The sequence below is a fragment of the Balaenoptera musculus genome, chromosome 4 (assembly GCF_009873245.2).
Source record: "Balaenoptera musculus isolate JJ_BM4_2016_0621 chromosome 4, mBalMus1.pri.v3, whole genome shotgun sequence".
NCBI classification, from domain to species: domain Eukaryota; kingdom Metazoa; phylum Chordata; class Mammalia; order Artiodactyla; family Balaenopteridae; genus Balaenoptera; species Balaenoptera musculus.
Genome location: NC_045788.1, coordinates 49,105,985 through 49,127,122, shown reverse-complemented (window position 1 = coordinate 49,127,122; position 21,138 = coordinate 49,105,985). Strand labels below are relative to the sequence as shown.

At 44.7% G+C, this 21,138-nt stretch overlaps 1 protein-coding gene across 4 annotated transcripts in view; it reads left to right on the top strand.

Annotated features, from left to right (window-relative positions):
• TNIK (TRAF2 and NCK interacting kinase) overlaps window positions 1-21,138 on the top strand; it is a 407,791-nt gene that overhangs the window by 301,061 nt on the left and 85,592 nt on the right. For all 4 annotated transcript variants that reach the window (XM_036850972.1, XM_036850970.1, XM_036850971.1 and 1 more), the window contains exons 10-12: window positions 4,333-4,508; window positions 8,797-8,863; window positions 12,185-12,389. In XM_036850972.1, coding sequence (XP_036706867.1) covers window positions 4,333-4,508; window positions 8,797-8,863; window positions 12,185-12,389 — 448 coding nt within the window. The remainder of the gene's footprint in view (window positions 1-4,332; window positions 4,509-8,796; window positions 8,864-12,184; window positions 12,390-21,138) is intronic.

The following is a 21,138-nucleotide window of genomic DNA, read 5'->3' as shown; positions in this document are numbered from 1 at the left end:
AAGTGGTAGAGAAGGAGCTGTACTCATCCCTAAGTGTGAGCACTTGTTCCTTGAGACTTAACATTAGGGAAAGAAAGGCAGTCACACTGCTGTTTTCCCCTTTTGTTATGGGAGGAAAGGAAAGCGTCCCTGCAAGCAGGAGCCGGGCCCTTCCTCCCCCGTCAGTGTAGTGAGGAGAGGCCTCGGGCTAAGGAAGTCCTGTGGTCCGGGCTCCAGTCAATGTTCACGTGGCTCAGACCTTTGATTAGGCCTCCAGGAGGGTTACAACCTGAGTTGAATCAGAGGGGAAGAAGGATGCCCTCACCGTCTGTCTCCATGTCAACAAATGACCAGTGCGGTGGGATTCCCATGTTCCCCTCCTGCTCTGTGTGTAGTTGGATTCAACCCACATGGGTAACCATCTCCTTCAAAAGATTTCCTCTCCCTTCTCTTCCCACCGTGCTCACCCCGGTTCCCCTGCCCTCACACGTATACTCCATGCCGTAGCTTCCCTCCAGGGGTCTCTGGAGAAGGATGGAAATGACTCTGTTCCTGTGAAAGATGGTCGGTCTTGTCCTTTTCACATGCCCTTTAAATGTGAAGATTCCACACAGGCAAAGCAGCACTCGACTGAGCGCATCAGAAAAGTCCCAACTGCTTATCTCTGGAAAGAGGTATAAGATTCCTGGTCCAAGCCACTCATGCTCCAGATGGAGACTGGAGGCCTGGTATGGTTAACTGGCTTATCCTGAGTCCCAGGTTCATGGCAGCCTGGAACCCCAGCCTTCTGCTTTTACTCCAGAGCTTACAACCATTTCTGTTATTTTATGAAACACCAGTTCTGATTCGTGCTGGGTTATCAAGCACTTTTGTTTTCGAAATGACAATGCTCTTGGGTGGGGAGGGGACTGTAAATAATATAATGATAATAGAAAGGAAATATCAGAAAATACTTCAAATAGACTGAATTTACTACTAGTAGTGTGACTTTGGACTTTATTGAAATCAAAACAACAGTTATCACACAAACTTTTTTTAAATTAACCTTTTTTTGCAGTCTCCTTAGAGATAATAATGATCCTGGTGACTTTTCCTGCTAATGCATCTAATCCTAGTATATGTAAAATAATTCCCTTAAAGAACTCTATACTATTTGGTTCAATCCAAGTGGGGAAAATCACCTTCAAATTTCTGCTCGTAGCCCTCAAGGCAGATCCTCCTGTTCTTTAAGCCTGGTAGTGGTCAGAGATGCTGGGACATTGTCATCATAGTAGTAGTAATAATAATAACAATCATAGCAAACACACATACAGCATTTATGATGTAACAGGCCTGGTTCTAACTCATTTAATCATCACAACAGTCTTTTGAGATAAGTACTAACAGTATCCCCATTTGCAGCCAGGGAAACTGAGGCACAGAAAAGTTAAGGGATCTGCCTAAAATCGCACAGTTAGTAAATGATGGAAACTGAAATAGAGAAAAAGAGTAGTTCTGGGCAAGTGCACATTTTAAAGATCAAATTGCATGTAGGGAGTCTGAAGATTACCAAAAACTTTTAGCCCAGCTCACTAAAACATTATAGTGATTAATGTCATAATCGTTCAGGCATTTTTAATTCCTCTAACACAATACATAAACAGGAAAAATCTGGGAAGATAAAGTGTTCAGTGACACTGGTATTAGAAGAACTAGTATCTCAGACTGTAAGTACCAGTCACTAACATTTATCTCTCGGTGCCAACCCTTGGGAAATTAGTATTACTAATCTTGAGCTTTTTTTTTTAAAGTGACAGAACTAAATTACCAGCAGCCAAGACTGAAACAATAAAGTTATAGAAATGTACTTTAAACCCATTAGGCCTCTCGGCAAAGAGTCAGGTGATGCTTAATGTAGGTGAAGTATTTTTACTTTTAATTAAACATGTAATTAAGCATATTGATTCTTTGGTCACAGTAACTTAAATGGAGACAATGAATCTTTCTTTGAAGATTTGTTTTAAGTAGCATTATTTTCTCTTCACTGAGAACCATTTGCAGATGACATGGGATAGACTGCCAGCTTTGTAGTTCTACACGTCTTGGCCCATCCTTTGGGCTCCAAAGTATTCTCTTGAATATCTCTTGAGGTTCCTTCTCACCAGGAGAGATAATGGAAAAAAAACTCTGCTGTAGCTGTTCCCATTAAACTCCCTGAACACTCTCTCATCCCGGAGATGTCTCTGACTTTTGTGAGGTGTCAGTATCGGGGAAGGGAATGTACAGTCTATTAAGTCTGGATCTCTTTTTAAATTGATTATGATTTCTTTTATTTATCGTCCCCTAATGAATAGTTGCCCTCTATAAAGAACAAACTTTTTCTTCCAAGTTGCAAGCAGAAAAAAAAGAACTGCCATTTGCATTCCTCGTGAATATTGAATAGCTTTCTGTCTTCATTTGTTTTTGTTTTCACCTTTTTAATGCTGATTTTCTACCTAGAAGAGTACTATGTGGAGTTTGTCTATTTCTTTATGCAGGTTAACCTTATTCTTTTCATTTTATTCCTTAGGACTGTCCATTATTTCATTATGGTTTTTTGTGGTTTTTTGTGTTTTTTTGTTTTTGCAAAGTCCCTCCTTAGATGATATCACATTAGTGCCTCCACAGATTAATCCGATGGATAGAAAGAAAGTGTATGAAGTGATATCTTCTCTCTAAGCCTTCATCTCTGTCCCTCAGAAGCACGCATTTGAAGCCACATGACAGCTCTCGCCCAGAATTCTCACCCGATAACCATCCACGCGTTCATCTGTTTGTCAAACACGTAGTGTGCTGGTGATAGGAAGGTGACTCAGGCAGCTCCCAACTCTGGGGAGAACTTCCAGTGTCGGGGAGGCAGGGCTACGAGCTGAAGGACTTAGAGGGAGGTGCTTAGAATGTCCATCCTACTGTTCCTATGTCTAGTCCTCAGTGTTTCCAATCCTGATTCATCCTGAGCTGACCTTCAGGTGACCTTTACTTCTATGTAAAATAATTTAAAAGCTTGAACATAGCCTGGAAATTTAAGGAGGAAAACATACCAGTAGTTCAGTACTACTTTAAAAACATGGAGTGAGGTGAAAAACTGCTTTGACCGGGGCCGAAATGGAGAGTGGTACGTATAGCAGTGCCCTCTCCCATTTGAATCTTGAAGAACACGATCACCATTGCGTTCTGTGTGGTGAGGACACCTTTCAGGCCTGAAGGATATATATACAGGGCCCGCCGGGAAGTTTGGGGAAGCTTGCGGAAGCTTGCTTCGGGGATCTGCTCCTGTAACTCCCCAGTGCTCCACAGGAGGGCAACAGAGAGCGCAAAATGGATTCATTCCTGAGCAGGGTTGGGCCACGAGGAGGGTGAGCAGGGTTCCCCCAAGGTCTCCAAGGGTGATGTGCCCTGCTGACAATGGGGCACCTTGGAAAGGCATGCTGTAGAGTCATGAGCTTAATTATTTATGATGCTGGACAATTTCTTGGAACTTTCAGACAGAACATGCATGCCCAACTCATGAATCATAGCTCAAGTCATCATTAGTATCTACCACGCTGTGGACTTGTGCCCTATTCGCGGGTATCTCTCACAGCTTTCCCCTGCTGCTCCCCTGTGTGTCCCTGGCACAGGGTTTATCTCTGAGGAAATGGTGCCTTTCTAGAAAGAGATAAATTTGCTTCTGGGTATGAACTTAGTCCCTGTAAGTTAAGTTTCCAAGTCTGTGGATTGATAGCAAACATACACATACATCCTGTTCTTATTCATCGGAAAACAAAGTTCAAAAGTGATTCAAAACTGCCAGTTAAAAAATTTGCCTAATGTTCATTTTACCATATAAGAATCTTGCTCATTCCTACATAATGTACTCCCCCTTACCTGTCCAACCCTGGTTTTACTTTTCCCAGCTTGCATTTTCTGCTGCATTTAGAGAACTCACCTCAGTGTCCCCTGACATATAGTATGCTCAATCCCAGCCTTAGTTTTTCACTGATTTTCTACTTCCCCGAACTATCCTTTCCCAAGGGTGATTTTTCTCCTAATTCTTTAAGGCCCAGCTCTGGTTCCCTCATTCCAGTAGACCTTCCAGGTGTGATTCTTATCGGGGTCTTTCTCTTCTCTGGTGCCTGTTGGTCTTCTGTGTGATATTATGTATAAACTGTGCAAAAATGCTTTCGTGCTATAACTACCATACACTGCCTGAGTTGTGTGTTGATGGCAATGATGCCTTTGAACCCCACTGTGCCTAATAAAGAGCTAGACCGACTTTGTGATTGGTTGATCCCTAAAGTTTGCTTTTCTTTGGATTGTCTTTTTATCTATGGGTTCACCTCTTCTGTTTGGCAGGTCAAAAAAATTCCAGTCCTTTATTGAGAGCTGTTTGGTAAAGAATCACAGCCAGCGACCAGCTACAGAACAACTGATGAAGCATCCATTTATACGAGACCAACCTAATGAACGACAGGTCCGCATTCAGCTCAAGGACCATATTGATAGAACAAAGAAGAAGCGAGGAGAGAAAGGTGAGACACACGTTTGTATTTCAGCGAGGGAAACAAAAGACCAAGTGAGTCATGGGCTCTTGAGGTATTGGAGGGACGGTGGGGATTTCAAACAGGCCTGCATTGTTCTTTAGTGTGAAGGGCTGCCTCTGAGATCACAGCCTGCGGGCATCACTAGGCTGCTGAAATGGAATCTTTCATGAAAGAATAGAACCTCGGGAAATATTACCTTTTCCAGGCACTGAACAAAAAGTCATGTTGAGTGATACTATGAAGTGGTTTAATACGACAAGTGATTTTCTTAATTCAAATGAATATTCATGTTTCGAAGACTCAAAATCTACAGAAGACAGGCAACCTTAAAAAAAAAAACCCATCTAGTTGATATTTTTCAGTGCTGGCACTCTTCACCATTTAAGTTTTCGTGCTCTGAGGCTCATTTCTAATTTAGTTATTTGGAAGTCAGAATGACTTTTATTATAGTCAAAGCGATATAAAAGAAGTTGCCAAGCTGCTGTATGGAACATCACATTTTCTTCTTTATAGATTCAAAAACTCTTTTCTCTTATGGCTCTAGCTGTTAGACCATACTACCTTTTCACTGCATCACTGGAAAAGACATGAGTCCAAACTTGGGGCCCTGGGACTGTGCCCAAGTTGTTTGAAAAGATACTCAAAATTCCTTAACTAGCATCCTGACCAAGGTGAAAACTCACGTGGTCTGGGGCAGGTTTTATGACTTAGTTGGGTAGGGAGGTAGGGAAGGTTGAGGATGGGAAGGAAAGGGGGGGATGCAGAGAACAGACAAGGTGAGAGCTCCCTGGTGGGAGCAGGAGGGGGCAGCTGGCCAGGCTGACAGTGAGGGGGCGATAGAGGGCTGGCCAGGTGAGCATTGAGTATGCGGGCAGGGGGTGGGCAGGTAGAGAGCAGAGGGGAAGGCCAGGGGCCGAGGGTGGGAGGTACATGGTGATGTGCTTGGCTCCACTTCTGCACTCTCCATCTTTCTCCTCTGTTCGTCACGATCCAGACGGAACGGGGAGGGTGGTGGGCAGCACAGAAGAGAGGGTGCCCTCCTTTTATTTGAACTTCCCCTCTTCTTTGCCTCTGCAGTTAATATCTTCAGGTGGCAAGGTATGAGCAGGGTCCTAGGGGTGGAGTGGTGAGCCCTGTAGGGGTCAGGACTGGGCAGAGGTAAGATCAGCAGAAGCTAAGGGAGGAGAAATCCTCAGTGAAGCTTCAAGGGAAGAGTTCCTTCTTTGCAGCCGGCCTCGGGGATGCAGGAAAATGTGTGATCAGGTTAGACTCAGGAATGGGAGGTTATGAAGCCAATCCAAAAAGGAGGCTCATCTTCAGTCATTAGTGGATGGAAGGGATGAGGTATCAATCAGGGCCCAAGGAGTTGGGAGGGCAGCCCAAGCTGGAGAGAAATAGATGAGTCAGGTCAAAAAGTGCCGGGACTGATTTTTCCATGCTACTTATTAATAGTGGTCTTGGGCCACTCCATGAAGTCAGACTTTTAAAGGGAAGAGTTTAGTGTTAATCAACTATACTCCAGTATGAAATAAAAAGTTAAAAAAAATAAAAAATTTCAAAAATAAAGATAAAGGGAATAGTTTAGGGCAGTGTGTCAGACATGCAGCCCATTAAAGGCCAACTTTTCTAAAAAGAAAATTTATTTTCCTATAGGTATATAGAATAGGTTAAGGACTCAGACTCTTCTTTTCAGACTCAAATTCTGAGTTCAACTTCTATTTCTACCCCTTAATGGTTATGTGAACTTCACCCCAGTTTTCTCATCTTTAAAATAGGAATGGGGGTATAATAATAATTAGTATTGTCTGGCATTTTTGCAAAGATTAAATGAGATGATGCATGTAAAATGCTTAATACAATGTCTGGCACATAGATGTACTGAATAAATGTAAGCTATCCTTATTTAGACAATTTTTATTGACCTACAGTTTTTCAGTACTGTTCAGGGTTACCTTCTGAGATCATGTGACCTCTGCCTCTGACCTGTAAGAGTGGGTAAAGCTTGTGCCTTGGATTGTTTTCACATTTTGGGGGCACAAACTCTAGAATGTGACTTAGAACTCACCACCCCATGAAAACAGACTATTTTTAATGTGTTCCCTCTCTGCAGGGTAAAGAGTAAGATCCTTGGGAGTAGGCTTACTCGAGAGTTGCATGATGATTTAAGGAACCTCATTCTGTTTAGGCTTCGAGCCACCAGCAGCCTTCTTTTTTGTTTGCTCCCCAAGAAAGAGTGTTGCTCAAAATGAGACTTCATTCCAGTTGCTCAGTTTGATTAAATGACTTGACTTGCTCCTTCTAAAATTTTTTCATTCTCTTAGTAGCTCTAAGACCTGCTTCTGGTAGAATCAAAAATGTTTAATGTGCATTGCTTTGATTTTTTTAACCTGATATTATTTTTTCCTTCAGATATGTTGATACATGCTAATTTAAGCCACTGATATAAAAGCAATCACGCTGGATTCTGGTGAAGTATTATAGTTGAGGAGATTGACAAATGAAATTTTTACCCTAGAGAGGAGAAATAATTAGATTAATTGTGTGCTTCTTTTCCTTGCTATAATTTACTTTACTAGATAAAATTTCTGCATTTTACTTTGAACTCTCTGTTGATTCATTTAAGGAAAGTTTGGAATACTAAACTTTCAATGTGGAATACTGAAACACTTTATGAAGTTTCTTTACATTTTCGTAAAATAATACTTTTTAAAAAGTAGCCTGAAAACTTCATACTTATCTAAACATGTGAAGCTAATTTTTACATGATTTTTAAAAATACTCTTGAAGTCATCGTGCTATGGCTTCCTTTCATCATCCCTTTAATGGCTAAATAGTATGGAAAGCAAAATGTGTTTATGATCAAATTCCATGGTTCTCATCATGTGACTGCTGCCTCCTGGTGGTAACATAACCAAATTGCAGTTTCAGTTTCTTTTCAGGGGTGTACAAATGTCTTCAAAGTTGTAATTACTAACACATAGCTATCAAGGGATGATAGCCCTGTGACAACCTCCCTGATTAAAATGAAAAGCTCCTCCAAAGTCTCCCCATTGCCTACGAAAAAGTCCTCAGCATGGTATATATAAAGATCATTAAGCTACATCAGACCTGCTGGGCTTTCTCACTCCATCTGCTTTCTCACACCAGCCACTCACAACTCAGTGTTTCCTGAACATTCATGCACTATAATACTGTTAGCCTTACTCAGGTGGTTATGTTGCTTAGAATGCCCCTTTCCCAGCACTTTCAGCTGCCATCTGCCTAAAAAAGGGCTACTGATCTTCCAAGGTCCAGCTCATTTCTTCCTCAAAGACTTCACTGTTACCTTCCCCCATTATGACCCATGGACTTAGCCGCTTTTTTGTCTGATATCTCATTGCTCTTTTTTATGTAATTCTATTTTGTATATAATGTGTTGGAAAGAATGCTAATTATAAAGTTGGAAAAATTCTGGATTGAATTCTGAATCCAAATCTCAGATGTATTGGTCATATTAATAAACTGCTTATAATCTCAGTATCTTTGCTTGCAAAACGGGTATTATGTTAAAGGATTGTTATGAGAAGTACATGAGAGAACATAAGTATCTAGCATAGTGACCAGCGTGGGCGATACCCAATAAAGATTAGTTCTCTTTCTTCATAATCATGGAGACTCTGATTATTTACTTATCTATCTTGACCATTAGATTCTAATCTCCTCCGAAGCAAAGACTCGATCTTGTTCATTATGGCATGTTAACTTGCTTAATATATTAGGGAATTAAATGAATGTCCCCAGTGGGTCAATCAAAACACATTTAAATCTATATTTTTAATAGCACACGTTGTCAAAAGTTTCTGTCTGGTATTAAGATATCTAAAGGCAATTTGTGAGTCTATGTACGTCATAATAAAATTCCTACGTAAAAAATGATTACTCCTGTCAGTAAGTTAACAGTGGCCCAATAAAAGATTGGGTTAGGTGGTCCTATAATGGGAGTTAACACAAACTGAAAAGTTATGTTTCAGCTCCTTGTCTTCACTTTCATGTGAATGCCAGGCATTAGGGAGAGAATCTAGAGTCGGCTGGGGCAGTCTTGGATGTTAATTCCATGTGCTTGAATCTAGCTGGTGGGCACTGTTGGATCACAAGTCAGGAGGCCTGGAGCCTGTCCCAGGTCAGCATTAAGGGCAACTCTTTGGGCCTCAGTTTACTTATACATAAAATGAGGGCATGAGCTTTACCGAGCTGTAGCATCTTTTTGCACGCTAATATTCTGTGGGTCTCTCTTTAGATGAGACGGAGTATGAGTACAGCGGGAGTGAGGAAGAAGAGGAGGAGAATGACTCAGGAGAGCCCAGGTAAGCGAGCAAGAGCTATCTTCTCAGTTTCACATTTTGCACTGTGGTTGTGTGAAATTCACATCCTTTTGATTTATAGGTTCATTTTTAAGAATCAAGCAGGGTGGTCTTATTTAATTTATTGCCCACAAATGTACTCATTAATTTGGGAAAATTTCCCTAGGCAGACTCTTACAAGAACATGGAAATCAGGATATTCTTTATCTTGTCTTTCAAGATTTATTTCCTTGTTTCCTCACATGTGTAACATGTAGAATGTGTAGGAGGCAATTATCTGGGTAATACAGGTCTAAAAGTGCCTAAAACTGCAACTTTCTGGAGACCAAAGTGGTATTTTTGGACTTGAGTTATCCAGTCCATTACTTCATACCTTTGAGACATTTAGGTGGCCACTGTCCTCGTCACATGGCATGTGTTTTCAACACAGCCTAAGCCAAGAGGAAACAGTTTCCAGGATATCAAATTACACTCTTAAGGTGAACCCTAAATAGAAACTTCCATTCCCATTCCTCTTGTCGTACGTTGGCCCCCAGAATTAAGTGCTGCTTTATTATCATCATTCCTATGTTTTGAATTTCACTTGACTTTGATTCTGACTTTCTTCTAGTCTGTGTTCATAAGTAATTAATGCCAATGTGCTCACACTGCCAGGATTTCTCTTTTGTAAGAGAATTCAGCTGATGGCAGTTTGGTGAATCAAGGGGCATGGGCATGCACACCAGGGCGGATGCACTGTACATGTGAAGTGAGATTACTGGGGGAAATGCACAAAGCAGAAGGGTCACTGGGGTATATGGGTCCCCATCCTCTAGCCATCCAAGGAAGGGACCCAGTACTCAATAAGGAGCAGTTCTTGTACGACTGAGGCAGAAATTCTGAACCAGGGAAGGGGCCAGTTCAGCCACTGCTGCTAGAATAAGCTAGTGCACTCCTTTTCTGAGCTAATTCAGACCTACCAAGCTGGATTATTGCTAAAACTACTGGAAGAGGATGGGATTGAGGTTACAGGGCCATCAGTTTTTCTCTCTTCACCTGTTACGGGAATTTTCAAGGTCAAAGACTGAAAGAGAATTCTTTCCTTCCATCTAGACATTTTCTGCCCCTAGTTTAGCTGCATAAATATGGTGACTGCCAAGTAATGACATGGAAAATGAACATTCTTGTAAAGCAAAGGACCAAATGCCTTGCTTTCAGAGTCGTACGCTATTTTTCCAAAGCTCACCCAGACAGTCACGTCAGCCCTTCTGATCACTCTTCATGGAGCTGAGAACCTCATCTTAACTAACACTTGCTAAACCGCATGTTAGGAGTCACTTAGTGGGTGACCTAGGCATCTCTTAACATTTCTATAATTGTCACATGTCTTTATATCACATCGAAGATTATGTTCCAAGTCCTGTTTTATGGACACATCTAATTAATTTTCATGAAATCCTGTAAAATAGAAAGGGATAGTGGTTATCTCATTATAGAAATGAGGTAACAGCCCAACGGTAGCAACCAGCTCTCACACAGAGTTAATGATTCAGTCAGTAGTACATCTCGGGTCACCTGACATTGATTCAACGTCAGTTAATATTAATGGATCGTCCTCATGTGCATGGGAGGCTGGGTTCCCTAAGCCCCACCACCTTTGCACAGACCATGTGGCCTGAGTAGATAAGCCCCTCCTTTGGGGGGTTGTTTAAAGTTCTACACAAAGGCTGTTGGTTTTAAAGGAGGCTTATTAGTAGAATCCAAGCACTGTCTATGAGCCATGCCTTTTGATGTCATTTTATGGCAGTATCTCACATAGCACGCTACCCACTCTCCAAGACAGAATGATCCCCTTGTCAATCACCAAACCTGCTCCTCCCCTTTCGTTCCCCATCCCAGTTTGCATCACCACCACAGCCCAGACGCCAGGAAAAAAACTGCAAGTCATCCCTCACTCCACACATTAGATCCATCAACAGGTTTCATTAACTCTCTCCCCAGATGCTCCTCCCAGCCTCCATCCCCACCTCCCCGACCTGGTTAGTCTCTACCCCAGAGCCACTGTAGTCACAGCCCAATTGGTAGCCTTGCTTGCCCTTGTACCCACTGCAGAACATCTTCTATTCAGCAGCCAAACAAATCTGATCATGTTACCCTCCTGTTAATAAGCTTTCCATGTGTGGCTTCCACAGCCTCATGCTTTACCCTCTCTGCTCTGTCTCTGACTTCCTCTTGTACCCCTCTCCCTGTCATTTGCTCTGCCCTGGGAAGACTGCCTGGGCTTCAGACCCTCAAAAAGGCCACCCCTGTTGCCACGACTAGCCTCTAAACTTGCTTTTCCTTCTGCCTGAAAGGTTCTTCCCCTACCTCCTCGTGTGACTGACTCTTCATCATTTGGGGCCCATCTCCACTATCAGCTTCTGGGAGAGGTCTTCCCTGATCACCCCATCTCAAGCAGAACCCTCATCCTAGCCCCAGTGCCCTGCCACTGTCCCTCTTAAACTCTTACACTTTTTTTGTCTTCTATAGAGCCTATTAATATCTGAAATTATGTTATTTGTAATAATTTGTCTGCCTGTCTAATTATTTGCCTGTCTCTCTTCCCCACAAGAAAATAACTAGAGGGAGAATTTGTTTAGCTACTGCTGTATCCACTAGAGCCTATTATAGTGCCTGCCGCATAGTAGGTACTCAATAATTATTTAACGGATTTATTTCAAGGGGAAGCTGCCGGAAAGATTAAAAGGGCTAGGTCTGTATGAGTAAGTAGGAACCATTTCCCTCCTCCTTGCTGGGCTGCAAGCAGAACCAAGGAGTCTGTAGCTTTGTACTGTTCAAGGAGGTGATGTGGGTGAAGACGAGGTACCCATCCAAGGAGAGCAAGCTCCCTCACCGCTCCAGATTATTCATTTTTATTTGCTGGCTTAGCTCTTGCCTTTCTTTAAAGTGAAAATAAGCTGGCCTGGGGCTCAGGGCTTACGTACTCACTACAGCTTTTAGAAATAGAGGGGCGAGGGAGTGGTGTGGACGGGCCGGGAGAGAGGTGGTGGCTTCAGGCATGTGACATCTCTGCGGCGACGGAGCAGCCTAGGCATGCCGTGGTCACACTGGAGGGGAGGCTGGACTCGCGTCTGTTACCCGGACTCTCGTCTGTTACCTGGACTCTTGTTTCTTTTGGGGGGTGAGCAGTGGAATTAACGGAGGGGTCTGCGAGCCCGTGCTTGAGCACGTGGCCTCTTTCCCCGCAGGTGGGTGCGGTACCCGCCTGGCTCTCCTCCGCCGGGACCCCCGGTAGCGGTGGCCCCTCCGTGCGCGGGACGCTGATCTGTCTCTCCCGCCGCGCAGCTCCATCCTGAACCTGCCCGGCGAGTCGACGCTGCGGCGGGACTTCCTGCGGCTGCAGCTGGCCAACAAGGAGCGGTCCGAGGCCCTGCGGCGGCAGCAGCTAGAGCAGCAGCAGCGGGAGAACGAGGAGCACAAGCGGCAGCTGCTGGCCGAGCGCCAGAAGCGCATCGAGGAGCAGAAGGAACAGCGACGCCGGCTGGAGGAGGTGAGGCCCCCCGGCCGCTTCTGCCGCCCGCCCCCTGCGGCTGCGGCCCCTTCCTGGGCGTGGCCGGCGCCCGAGGTCCCGCCCGTGGGGCCGAGGCCGTAGCCTGCTTGCAGCACGCGTGGCTGAACTGCCAAGGAGGCTGCAGCCAAACGCTCTCACAAGCGGGGGCACTTCCCTGGCTGGGGGCGGTGTAACCTTGGTGTGGTCACGTCGGCAAAGCAGGTGAAGGCTTCAGCCTCTTCAAGGCTTGCCCAGGTACCACCTTCTTAGTGAGGCTTCCTTGAGCCCCCCACTTAAAATCACAGCCCCTCTCTATATCATGTCCTGTCGCTCTTCCCTGCTTAATTTTTTTTATATAACTCTTATCACCTTCACATGTGTGTGCTTTATGTACTTTCGTATATCTGTCTCTCCGCACTAGAATGTAAGCTCCCTGAGGACGGGAGATTCTCTCTTTTATCCCTACGTATCTCTACATCGTGTATCTAGACATTAGTGTCTAAAACAGTGCCCGTCACACAGTAGGCGCCTCCTAAATATTTGTGGGATGAATGAACTCCTAAATATTTGTGGAACGAATGAACTAATATACAAGTGGATGAGTCAATGACCAAGAGGTGACGTATAGGTGTTGACTAGACCACAGTGACCACAGTGAATAGGCAGAGAAGCGAGGCGTCAAATATGGAAAAGCAGGGCCTGCCTATTGCTACTCCTTTGTTACTCCTCTGAACACGGAAGAAAGCATTTCACGAGTCCTTCCACGCACGCCTTGGTAGCCAGGGCCTGTCCCGTAGCTAGTGGGCAAGCCTTGCCTTCACCAGTAGGTGTGCTGCCATCTGTGTGGGAACCCGTAGTGCCAGCCACACTCTCCTGCATGGCTTACCCTGGGCCAGGCTTCCACCCGTGTGGTCTTACAGACGTTTATTAAAGCCTCTTTCCCAGAACTTGGGTCCAGGGCCTCCTTCCTCTGCCAGATAAATCAAAACCTCTAGACAGTTAGGAAACTGAGAGACCATGGCTGTTGGGGAAGTTGGATGGCAGATGAAAGCTTCACTAACGGCATGGTAATGGGGGAGTAATTTTACAGTTCTCCCAGACACCATCTTGTTCCTCATTAACGGTTTACAGCAATTCATTTGCTCTGTCAGGTGGCCACTTCAGTTAGAGGGTGGTGAATTGCAGGCTCCAGGAGCGGCTTGCTTTTTATTTTATTTAATTTATTTATTTATTTATTTTTTTTTTTAAAACACTTTTATTTATTTATTTATTTATTTATTTATTGGCTGTGTTGGGTCTTCGTTTCTGTGCGAGGGCTTTCTCTAGTTGTGGCAAGGGGGGGCCACTCTCTTCATCGCGGTGCGCGGGTCTCTCACTATCGCGGCCTCTCTTGTTGCGGAGCACAGGCTCCAGACGCGCAGGCTCAGTAGTTGTGGCTCACGGGCCCAGTTGCTCCGTGGCATGTGGGATCTTCCCAGACCAGGGCTCGAACCCGTGTCCCCTGCGTTGGCAGGCAGATTCTCAACCACTGCGCCACCAGGGAAGCCCGTGGCTTGCTTTTTAAATCGTACATCCAGGTCCAGCCTTCCCAGATCAGTGAGGGCTTCCGTTCCAGTTTGCAATAAATCCCATCAACCTCATTATGTCCCTAGAGTATTAGTATGCAGACCGGCAGCAGTCATACCCAACAGTCACAATCATTGAGTGACTTCTGTGTGCCAAATACCGGGTGGGGTGCTTTGCTTACATCCAGGATGTCACCGCTATCGTGGATTTGTGTATATCCATGATCTCTCGTGCAAAGTGTGCATATCTCCATTTAACAAAGAGGAAACTGAGGTTCAAAGAGGGGAAGAAATTGGTCCCACGTCACAGAGCCAGTAAGTACAAAGCCAGGATTCACACCCAGGTCTGCCTTCTCCCAATGGCCATGCGGGCCCTGATGCACTAAGGGTAGATATGTAATCAGAGCCGTGAACTGTGACCCTCAGAATTGAACCTTATAAGCGTCTGCAAACAGCAGTAGGCAAATGAAGGACTTTCCAATCTAAGTAAGTCTAGGATGTTGTCGGAGTGACGAATGCTCAGCCCGTAAAGGGTTTGAAGGTCACCTACCATCCTGTATTCTCAGAATTACACTATAGTAGACGGAGGCATTGTAGTGCCGAGGGGGCAGAAGCCTTCAAAGGAGCAGGCAAAGGCAGGGTGAAGGGAGATGTGGGTGGTAATTAGCCAGCTCTCAGAAGTAAAGTACAAAGTGTAGGAGTGGAGGTGCCTGCCTCACCTCTGGTTACTCTCCTGGGCACAAATTGAAATTCTCAGACAGGTCCTTGCAGCTGTGCCTCGGTGTCATTTCCTTCTGCCCACCCAGGCCGGCTGCAGCCTCTTGTACTGGCCCCCAGCCCAGCGCTGCACCGTTTCCTTCAGTCTCTCGGGTCTCCTGAGGACCACGGCCTCTGCTGTATGGATCCAAGTCTTACTCCTTTTAACTTCTGATCAAACCTCTCTCCGCAGCCAGTACCCTCTCAGGCTCTGCCCCCCAACCCTGCCTTTCCTGCTTCTTTCCTGATTTGTGTTTATTCCTTCCAAGGGCATTTCCCGAGGCCCTCACCTCATTGGAGCATCATGCCCTGGAAATCTGGACCATTTGCCTTTCCCCTGTCTGGCTAATGAGCTCCTTGCCTGGTGATTTGCTACACTTAGTTTCAGGCTAAAAGCATTTACCAAGTAACCCTAGAAAATCCCCATTGTCATCCCATAAAACGTTTAACATACCAGAGAATGCAAACACGTGTACACAGACACACACGCACACTCTTATATGAATTGCCTTCTTTTTTTTAAATTTTAACACAAGAACCCTTGGCCTTTGAACCTAGGTCCTCAGTTGGTACAGTCTTTTCAGAGGATGCATTGTATTGTTTTGGTTTTATTTTTTTAGATTTTCTTCCTCTCGTACCTGGTTTGATCTATTTAAACATTATATGTTTTTTTTTCATCAAGTTGCTTGAATAACAATTTCTAACAGTTAGGAAGCACTTAACCGTAAGACAGGTACTCTGTTCAGTACTTCATGTGAATTGTCTCATTTAATCCTCACAAGAACCCCCAGTCTAAAGAAAATGCAGGTGAGTCTCAGAGAGGTTAACAACTTGCTAATAGTTACGCAGCTTGAGACAAAGCGAGGTTTCAAACCCAGCAGATTGGACTCCAGAGCCCAGCCGCTGTCACTGCATCTGTCCTGCCTCTCCCCCGGCAAGCCAGAGTCAGTGTGCTTTTCCATAGTCTTCACCTGGCCTCTGTTTCTGTGGTCTTTTACACTGAGAATTTAAGGATTTCGGAGCAAGGTCAAAGAAGCTGCACTCGGCAGGTGCTCATCTTTGAGCTGGATTCTGGCTCTCAGGCTCCCAGTCAGAGCCCCTGCCAAGGCCTCCTCGTGTCTGTTCTTTTGCTGCATTTTCTGGAGCCTCTGTCATGGATGTTTTCAGGCTCAGTGGGGCACAGGCATCCAGTGGGGCACACCCTCTGTATCCCCACCCCACGGGCACAGAAGGCGTGCATGGAGACACTTTGCTCTAGGCATCAATGTGCATGCGCCCTAGCTTCTCACCAGAAGCAGGAATGCTTGTGGCCACAGGGCATCAAGAGATTTTACCCGCTTTATCTTTTGATCCTTTATCTTGTATTGCACAATAGAGAAAAAAAAGAAATACTGAATACTCAGATGACTGTAAGTTCTGAACCCCTAAGTAATGACTGTCCCCGCCGCCCGGGATTCCTCTCCCGCCTCCGGTCCTGCTGGATCCCATCCACGTCTGCTGCCCTGGCCTGTGGTGACCACTTCTGTTTCTGATGCTGAGTAGGAACTTGCACTACATTGTCACATAGAAGCAGTTAAAGCCCGTAGTTAGGCTTGTGAACTTCACTTCATTGTGAGCCAGGTGGCCTTGTGCAGGCATCCTGGGAAATACATTCCCTTTTCCAAATAAAGGCCCTTCAGACACCCCTTTGGTGACACGAGGCTGTGTAGGTTGTAGCCTTCGACTTCCTCAGTGATCTCAGATGTCACCTCCAACCAGAGTTTCTAAGGAATCCCTGTCTGCCCTTTGCTATTGATAGGCAACCATGTGGTTTTGGCTAGGTTCTAAACCAGGATCTGTATATTCTTAGAAGGACTTTGTACACTGAATGTAGTCATTTATCAGTTTCATGAAAAGGACGTGGCTTCAGGCCAATTAAATGGTAGGTACACGACACTGCTTTTGACCAATGATAAAGTACAATTTATAACTAAGTTCCAAGAATCTGATTAAACCCAGCTAAGATGAGTAAGTCCATCAATAGTGAGAAAAAGTACATAGAGGGCTTCTTCTATTTTTATTCAGTTCAGTAGAAGTTACTGGCACTTGGCCTAGTCAATGCACAACTTGTTTTACTCTCCATCACAGAGTTAGGGCCCAGGAATCAGGACCTTGAGGTGCTGGGTCACCTACTCTGGTCATCTTTTCAGACCAACCTTGGGCAGAAGATTTGTGGTGATGCTTGATTGTGCTCAAGAGTTTTGAAATGATGTTAGTAATTACTATATATATTTTTCAACTTGCTGAGAGCCCTCTTTCTATACCTTCATTGTGGGGAGAGTATCTTTGAGTCACAGAAATGAATCACATTGACCCCAGGAGCACGAACCCGCTCCATGGTAGCAAGTTTTATTCTTTGGAGAATTGTATTCAGTTCTTTAAGCCACCTAGATCTCATTTGGTGCCCTCAAGGCGATCATAACATCATCCAGTTGTAAAAACAACCAACTCTAGCTGAAAGATATTATACTGCTTTGGTTCTATCACTAGAAAAAAAAAAGTTAAATACCACCAGTATCTTACTGGCCAGGAATAGTTGAGCACTGATGTACAAAATGAGAGCCTGGAGTCTAAAATTCCCTATAAGCCTCTAGCTTTTTACTGTGAGTGACTGGGGCTTTTAAGGACGTTGAGATGAAGTGTTTGTTTAAGTGTATGGTAGAATTAAAACTTTTGTCCTATTCCTACCCGCAGTCACTTGACAGATTTAGTGGATGCATAGCTCCGCTCTGCGGACAGCCATGCTGGACCCTGGGAATGGTCTGCCCTTGTGAAGACGAGATCTGTGAGGGAGACAGGCATTCAGCAAATAATCACCCAAATAACCATTTTCACCATCATTGCCAGACTGCTGTGGTGGAGAAGAATGGCGCACTAGGGGAGCAGACCGCGGGGGTGGGAGCCTAGGCGGGAGTGGAGGCCCGTGGGTCAGCATTCAGCTGAAGGCGGTGGGGGGCACGCGGGGATGCTAGGCAGGGAAGCCAAGGCACTGTGTTGCTGGGCTTCGTAAGCCTGGTTAAGGAATTTCATATTTTGTTCTAAGAATAGAGGGAAGTCATTGATATGTTTCAACCAAGGGGATATGATCAGATCTGCTGGGTTTTTTTGTTGTTGTTTTTTGTTTTTTTTTATGTGATCCTTTTTTTCTTACTTTGTATTGGAGTATAGTTGATTTACAATGTTGTGTTAGTTTCAGGTGTACAGCAAAGTGAATCAGTTATACATATACATATTTCCACTCTTTTTTTTTTTTAGATTCTTTTCCCATATAGGCCATTACAGAGTTTTGAGTAGAGTTCCCTGTGCTATACAGCAGGTTCTTATTAGTTATCTATTTTATATATAGTAATGTGTATATGTCAATCCCAATCTCCCATTTTATCCCTGCCGCCCCCCCATCCCTTGGTAACCATAAGTTTGTTTTGTACATCCATGACTCTATTTTTGTTTTGTAAATAAGTTCATTTGTGCCCTTTTCTTTAGATTCTACATATAAGCGATATCATATGATATTTGTCTTTCTGTCGGATCTGCGTTTCTGAAATGAAACTTGGGCTGCAGGGAAAGTGGGTGGAAGGAAGCAAGAGTGGATAGGAGAGACCAGTTAGCCCAGGCCAGAGAGGGTGGTGCTTTAGGTGGATGGTGCTTGGGTGGGGATTGAGGAAAGTGGTCACATTTGAGAGAGATGGAGCCTATAGAACGTGCAGGATGCGGTGGTTGATCAGATGTCTTCCATGAAGGAGCGCAGGTGGTCACAGAAGGTTCTCCGATGTCAGGCTGGAGCGTCCAGGTGGAGGACCAGGTTTGCGAGCAGGAGGATAAGATCACTTTGGAATGTAGTGAGTTAAAGATGCCTGTGAGGCAGCCAGTGGTGAAGCCAAGGATGCAGTTGGATTATATAGTTAGAGCCAGAGAAGAGGGCTTGAGAATGGGAAGAAAAATGGGAATTACTGGTTTATGGTCATGGAAGTAGACATTGAGAGGAGGAGAGTCTAGGAGCTAGACTCTCTGAGAACTCGAGTAGGGGAGGAGAAGCAAGCAGAGAAGACTAATAAGGACGTAGGAGAGTTTAATGTTGTTGCAGAGAAAACTGCATATTCAAGCGGACCATGGAGTTACAGGACCAGCTCTGCAGAACGCTGCCCAAAGGAGTAAGCCAACAGCAGCCCTTCGTTTCAGTGACAAAGAAGACATTGGAAAGGTAGTTTTAGTGTAGTACTCTCTAGAAATGTATCCGTTTCGTCTCTGCTTTGGAGAGAAGGAAGCAACCTGCTCGGGAAGTCAGAAGGTCTAGATCTGAGGGCCACCGTGCACCACCTGCCTGCCTGGGCAGTTCCCTAAGTCTCCCCAGAGCTCCGCTTCCTAAGCTCTACGAGGAGGCTTCTAAGAAAGCTTGTTCCCACCACCAAAGTTGTTCTGAGGATTAACCAGGAAGATGGATGTGAAAGACCTGGCTTTGTCAACCGCCAAGAGCTAGACAGATCTCACTTTCAATTGACTTGTCAATTCCAGGTTAAACATGACTAATGGGCCCCACTCGTGCTTCCGTTTGGAAAACTTTTTGTAATTACATGCTCATACATTGTGGTCAGCTTTGCTCACATCATCTCTCAGTATTCACTTTCACTCAGGGTGACCAGGCCAGTTTCACAGAAGTTGTGGCAGCTGGAGCCCAAATGCAGAAAAGCCACTGGTGGGTATGGTTACTCTTTGGGACCTAAGTAGTTTCTCCCAGGTGCTTTCAGACCAAAAAGGGGATCAAGGGGAAACTACAGAAGAGTCAATGAGCAACAGAGCATTTGGGGAAATTCTGTTGAGAGTAGTATTTTGGCTGACATTATCTTCCTTATTAGATGTAAGTTCTTTAACTTTCCTGTGCCTCAGTTTCCTCGTCTGTAAAACTGGAAATAATAGTAGCATTTACCTCCCAGGGCTATTGTAAGGATTAAATGAGTCGATTCATAGAAAGCCTTAGAATAGCAGCAGCACTTAGAACATACTCAGTAAATATTAGTTGTTAGTATTGTTGGAGCGGGTGCCTTTGGCTGAAGTCCAAGGTATAATTTCCAAAAGTTTACTCTTTTACATGTGACAGTAAAACCTTCTTGAATTTATTAAAATAAATGTACCAACAGGTAAACTTTTATTCATACCTTGGGAAGAATATTTGTTTATAATACTAGTAGGGATTTGGTTATGTCATCAAGAGAAAAAGAAATATATCCAGTTTTTAAGTGGCTGGCTAGCAGATTAGTGCAGGGGCAAAGCACACCGGCTTTGAAGCTGCGGAGACCAAGGCTTAATCCTAGCTACGTGACCTAGGGCAAATTACTTGCCCTCTCTGACCCTCAGCTTCCTCATATACACAATCAAGATACTGTTTACTTGGCAGAATTGTCGTAGGGTAAATGTAGTCATAGGTACAGAAGGCTTGGCACAGTGCCTGACAGAAGAACAGACTGACATTGGTGGGAGAATATTTTATTGTTATTTTGCAACTGGTGATTTCAAAGTTGTTAGGTTTTTTTGTTTTGTTTTAAGGGCTTTCTGAACAGATGGCCTCTCCCATTGCCTGTCTTCCTTCATTCTCTAATGTACCTTGCCTGTTTACTTTTCCATCCCTCTTTGAGGGCTCTTCTCTGAGAGCCCTCTTGCTCTTGTCTTGCCGGGGTCTGCATCTACTGTCAACATAGCTAGCAGTCCTGGCCTTCCAGCACAGGGCGGCAGCCCATTCTTCATCCTTCTGGATGCACCTCATCTTACAGGATCAGCTGCCACCTTGGAAGGTCTCCTCCTCCCAGCCAAGCCTCAGAGGACCCTCCCCTGGGGAAACTCTGCTTTTTGATGGATGCTCTCATCAGTATTTTCCTTGTTGTCACTTCCCACACTGTGTAATTATGATCCCATCGTCGCCACCAGTGGCTGCATGAAGTCTCACCTGCTACCAGCATCTAAACAAAACCCCTAAGAAGGTAGAGCTCTTGTGATGCCTGAAGAGTAGACTTATGGGCACCTGGGACACAGCACCTTGGGAGTGACCCTTTCTCCAGGAAGGGAGAAACAAGACAGTCAAGGGTACAGTAGGAGATTGCCTAGGTTTGAATCCCGGCTCTGCCACTTACTGCCTTTGTGATCTTGGGCAAGACATGACTTCTCTATGCCTCCGTTTGCTCATTTATAGCATGGGAGAGTAACAGTTTCCAGGATTAAATGTTTCTACATCCAAAGCACTTAGAACAGTACCTGGCACCAAGTACCTGAATAATCAAGAAAAGAGCTGCCCATGAGGGGAACAGCGTTCTTTCCCATCATCCGCCTGCTGTGGCTGCTCTTAGTCATTTCTTTTCCAGGTGAGGGCTCACAGCTGACTGCGTCCTGAGCAGGCAGGA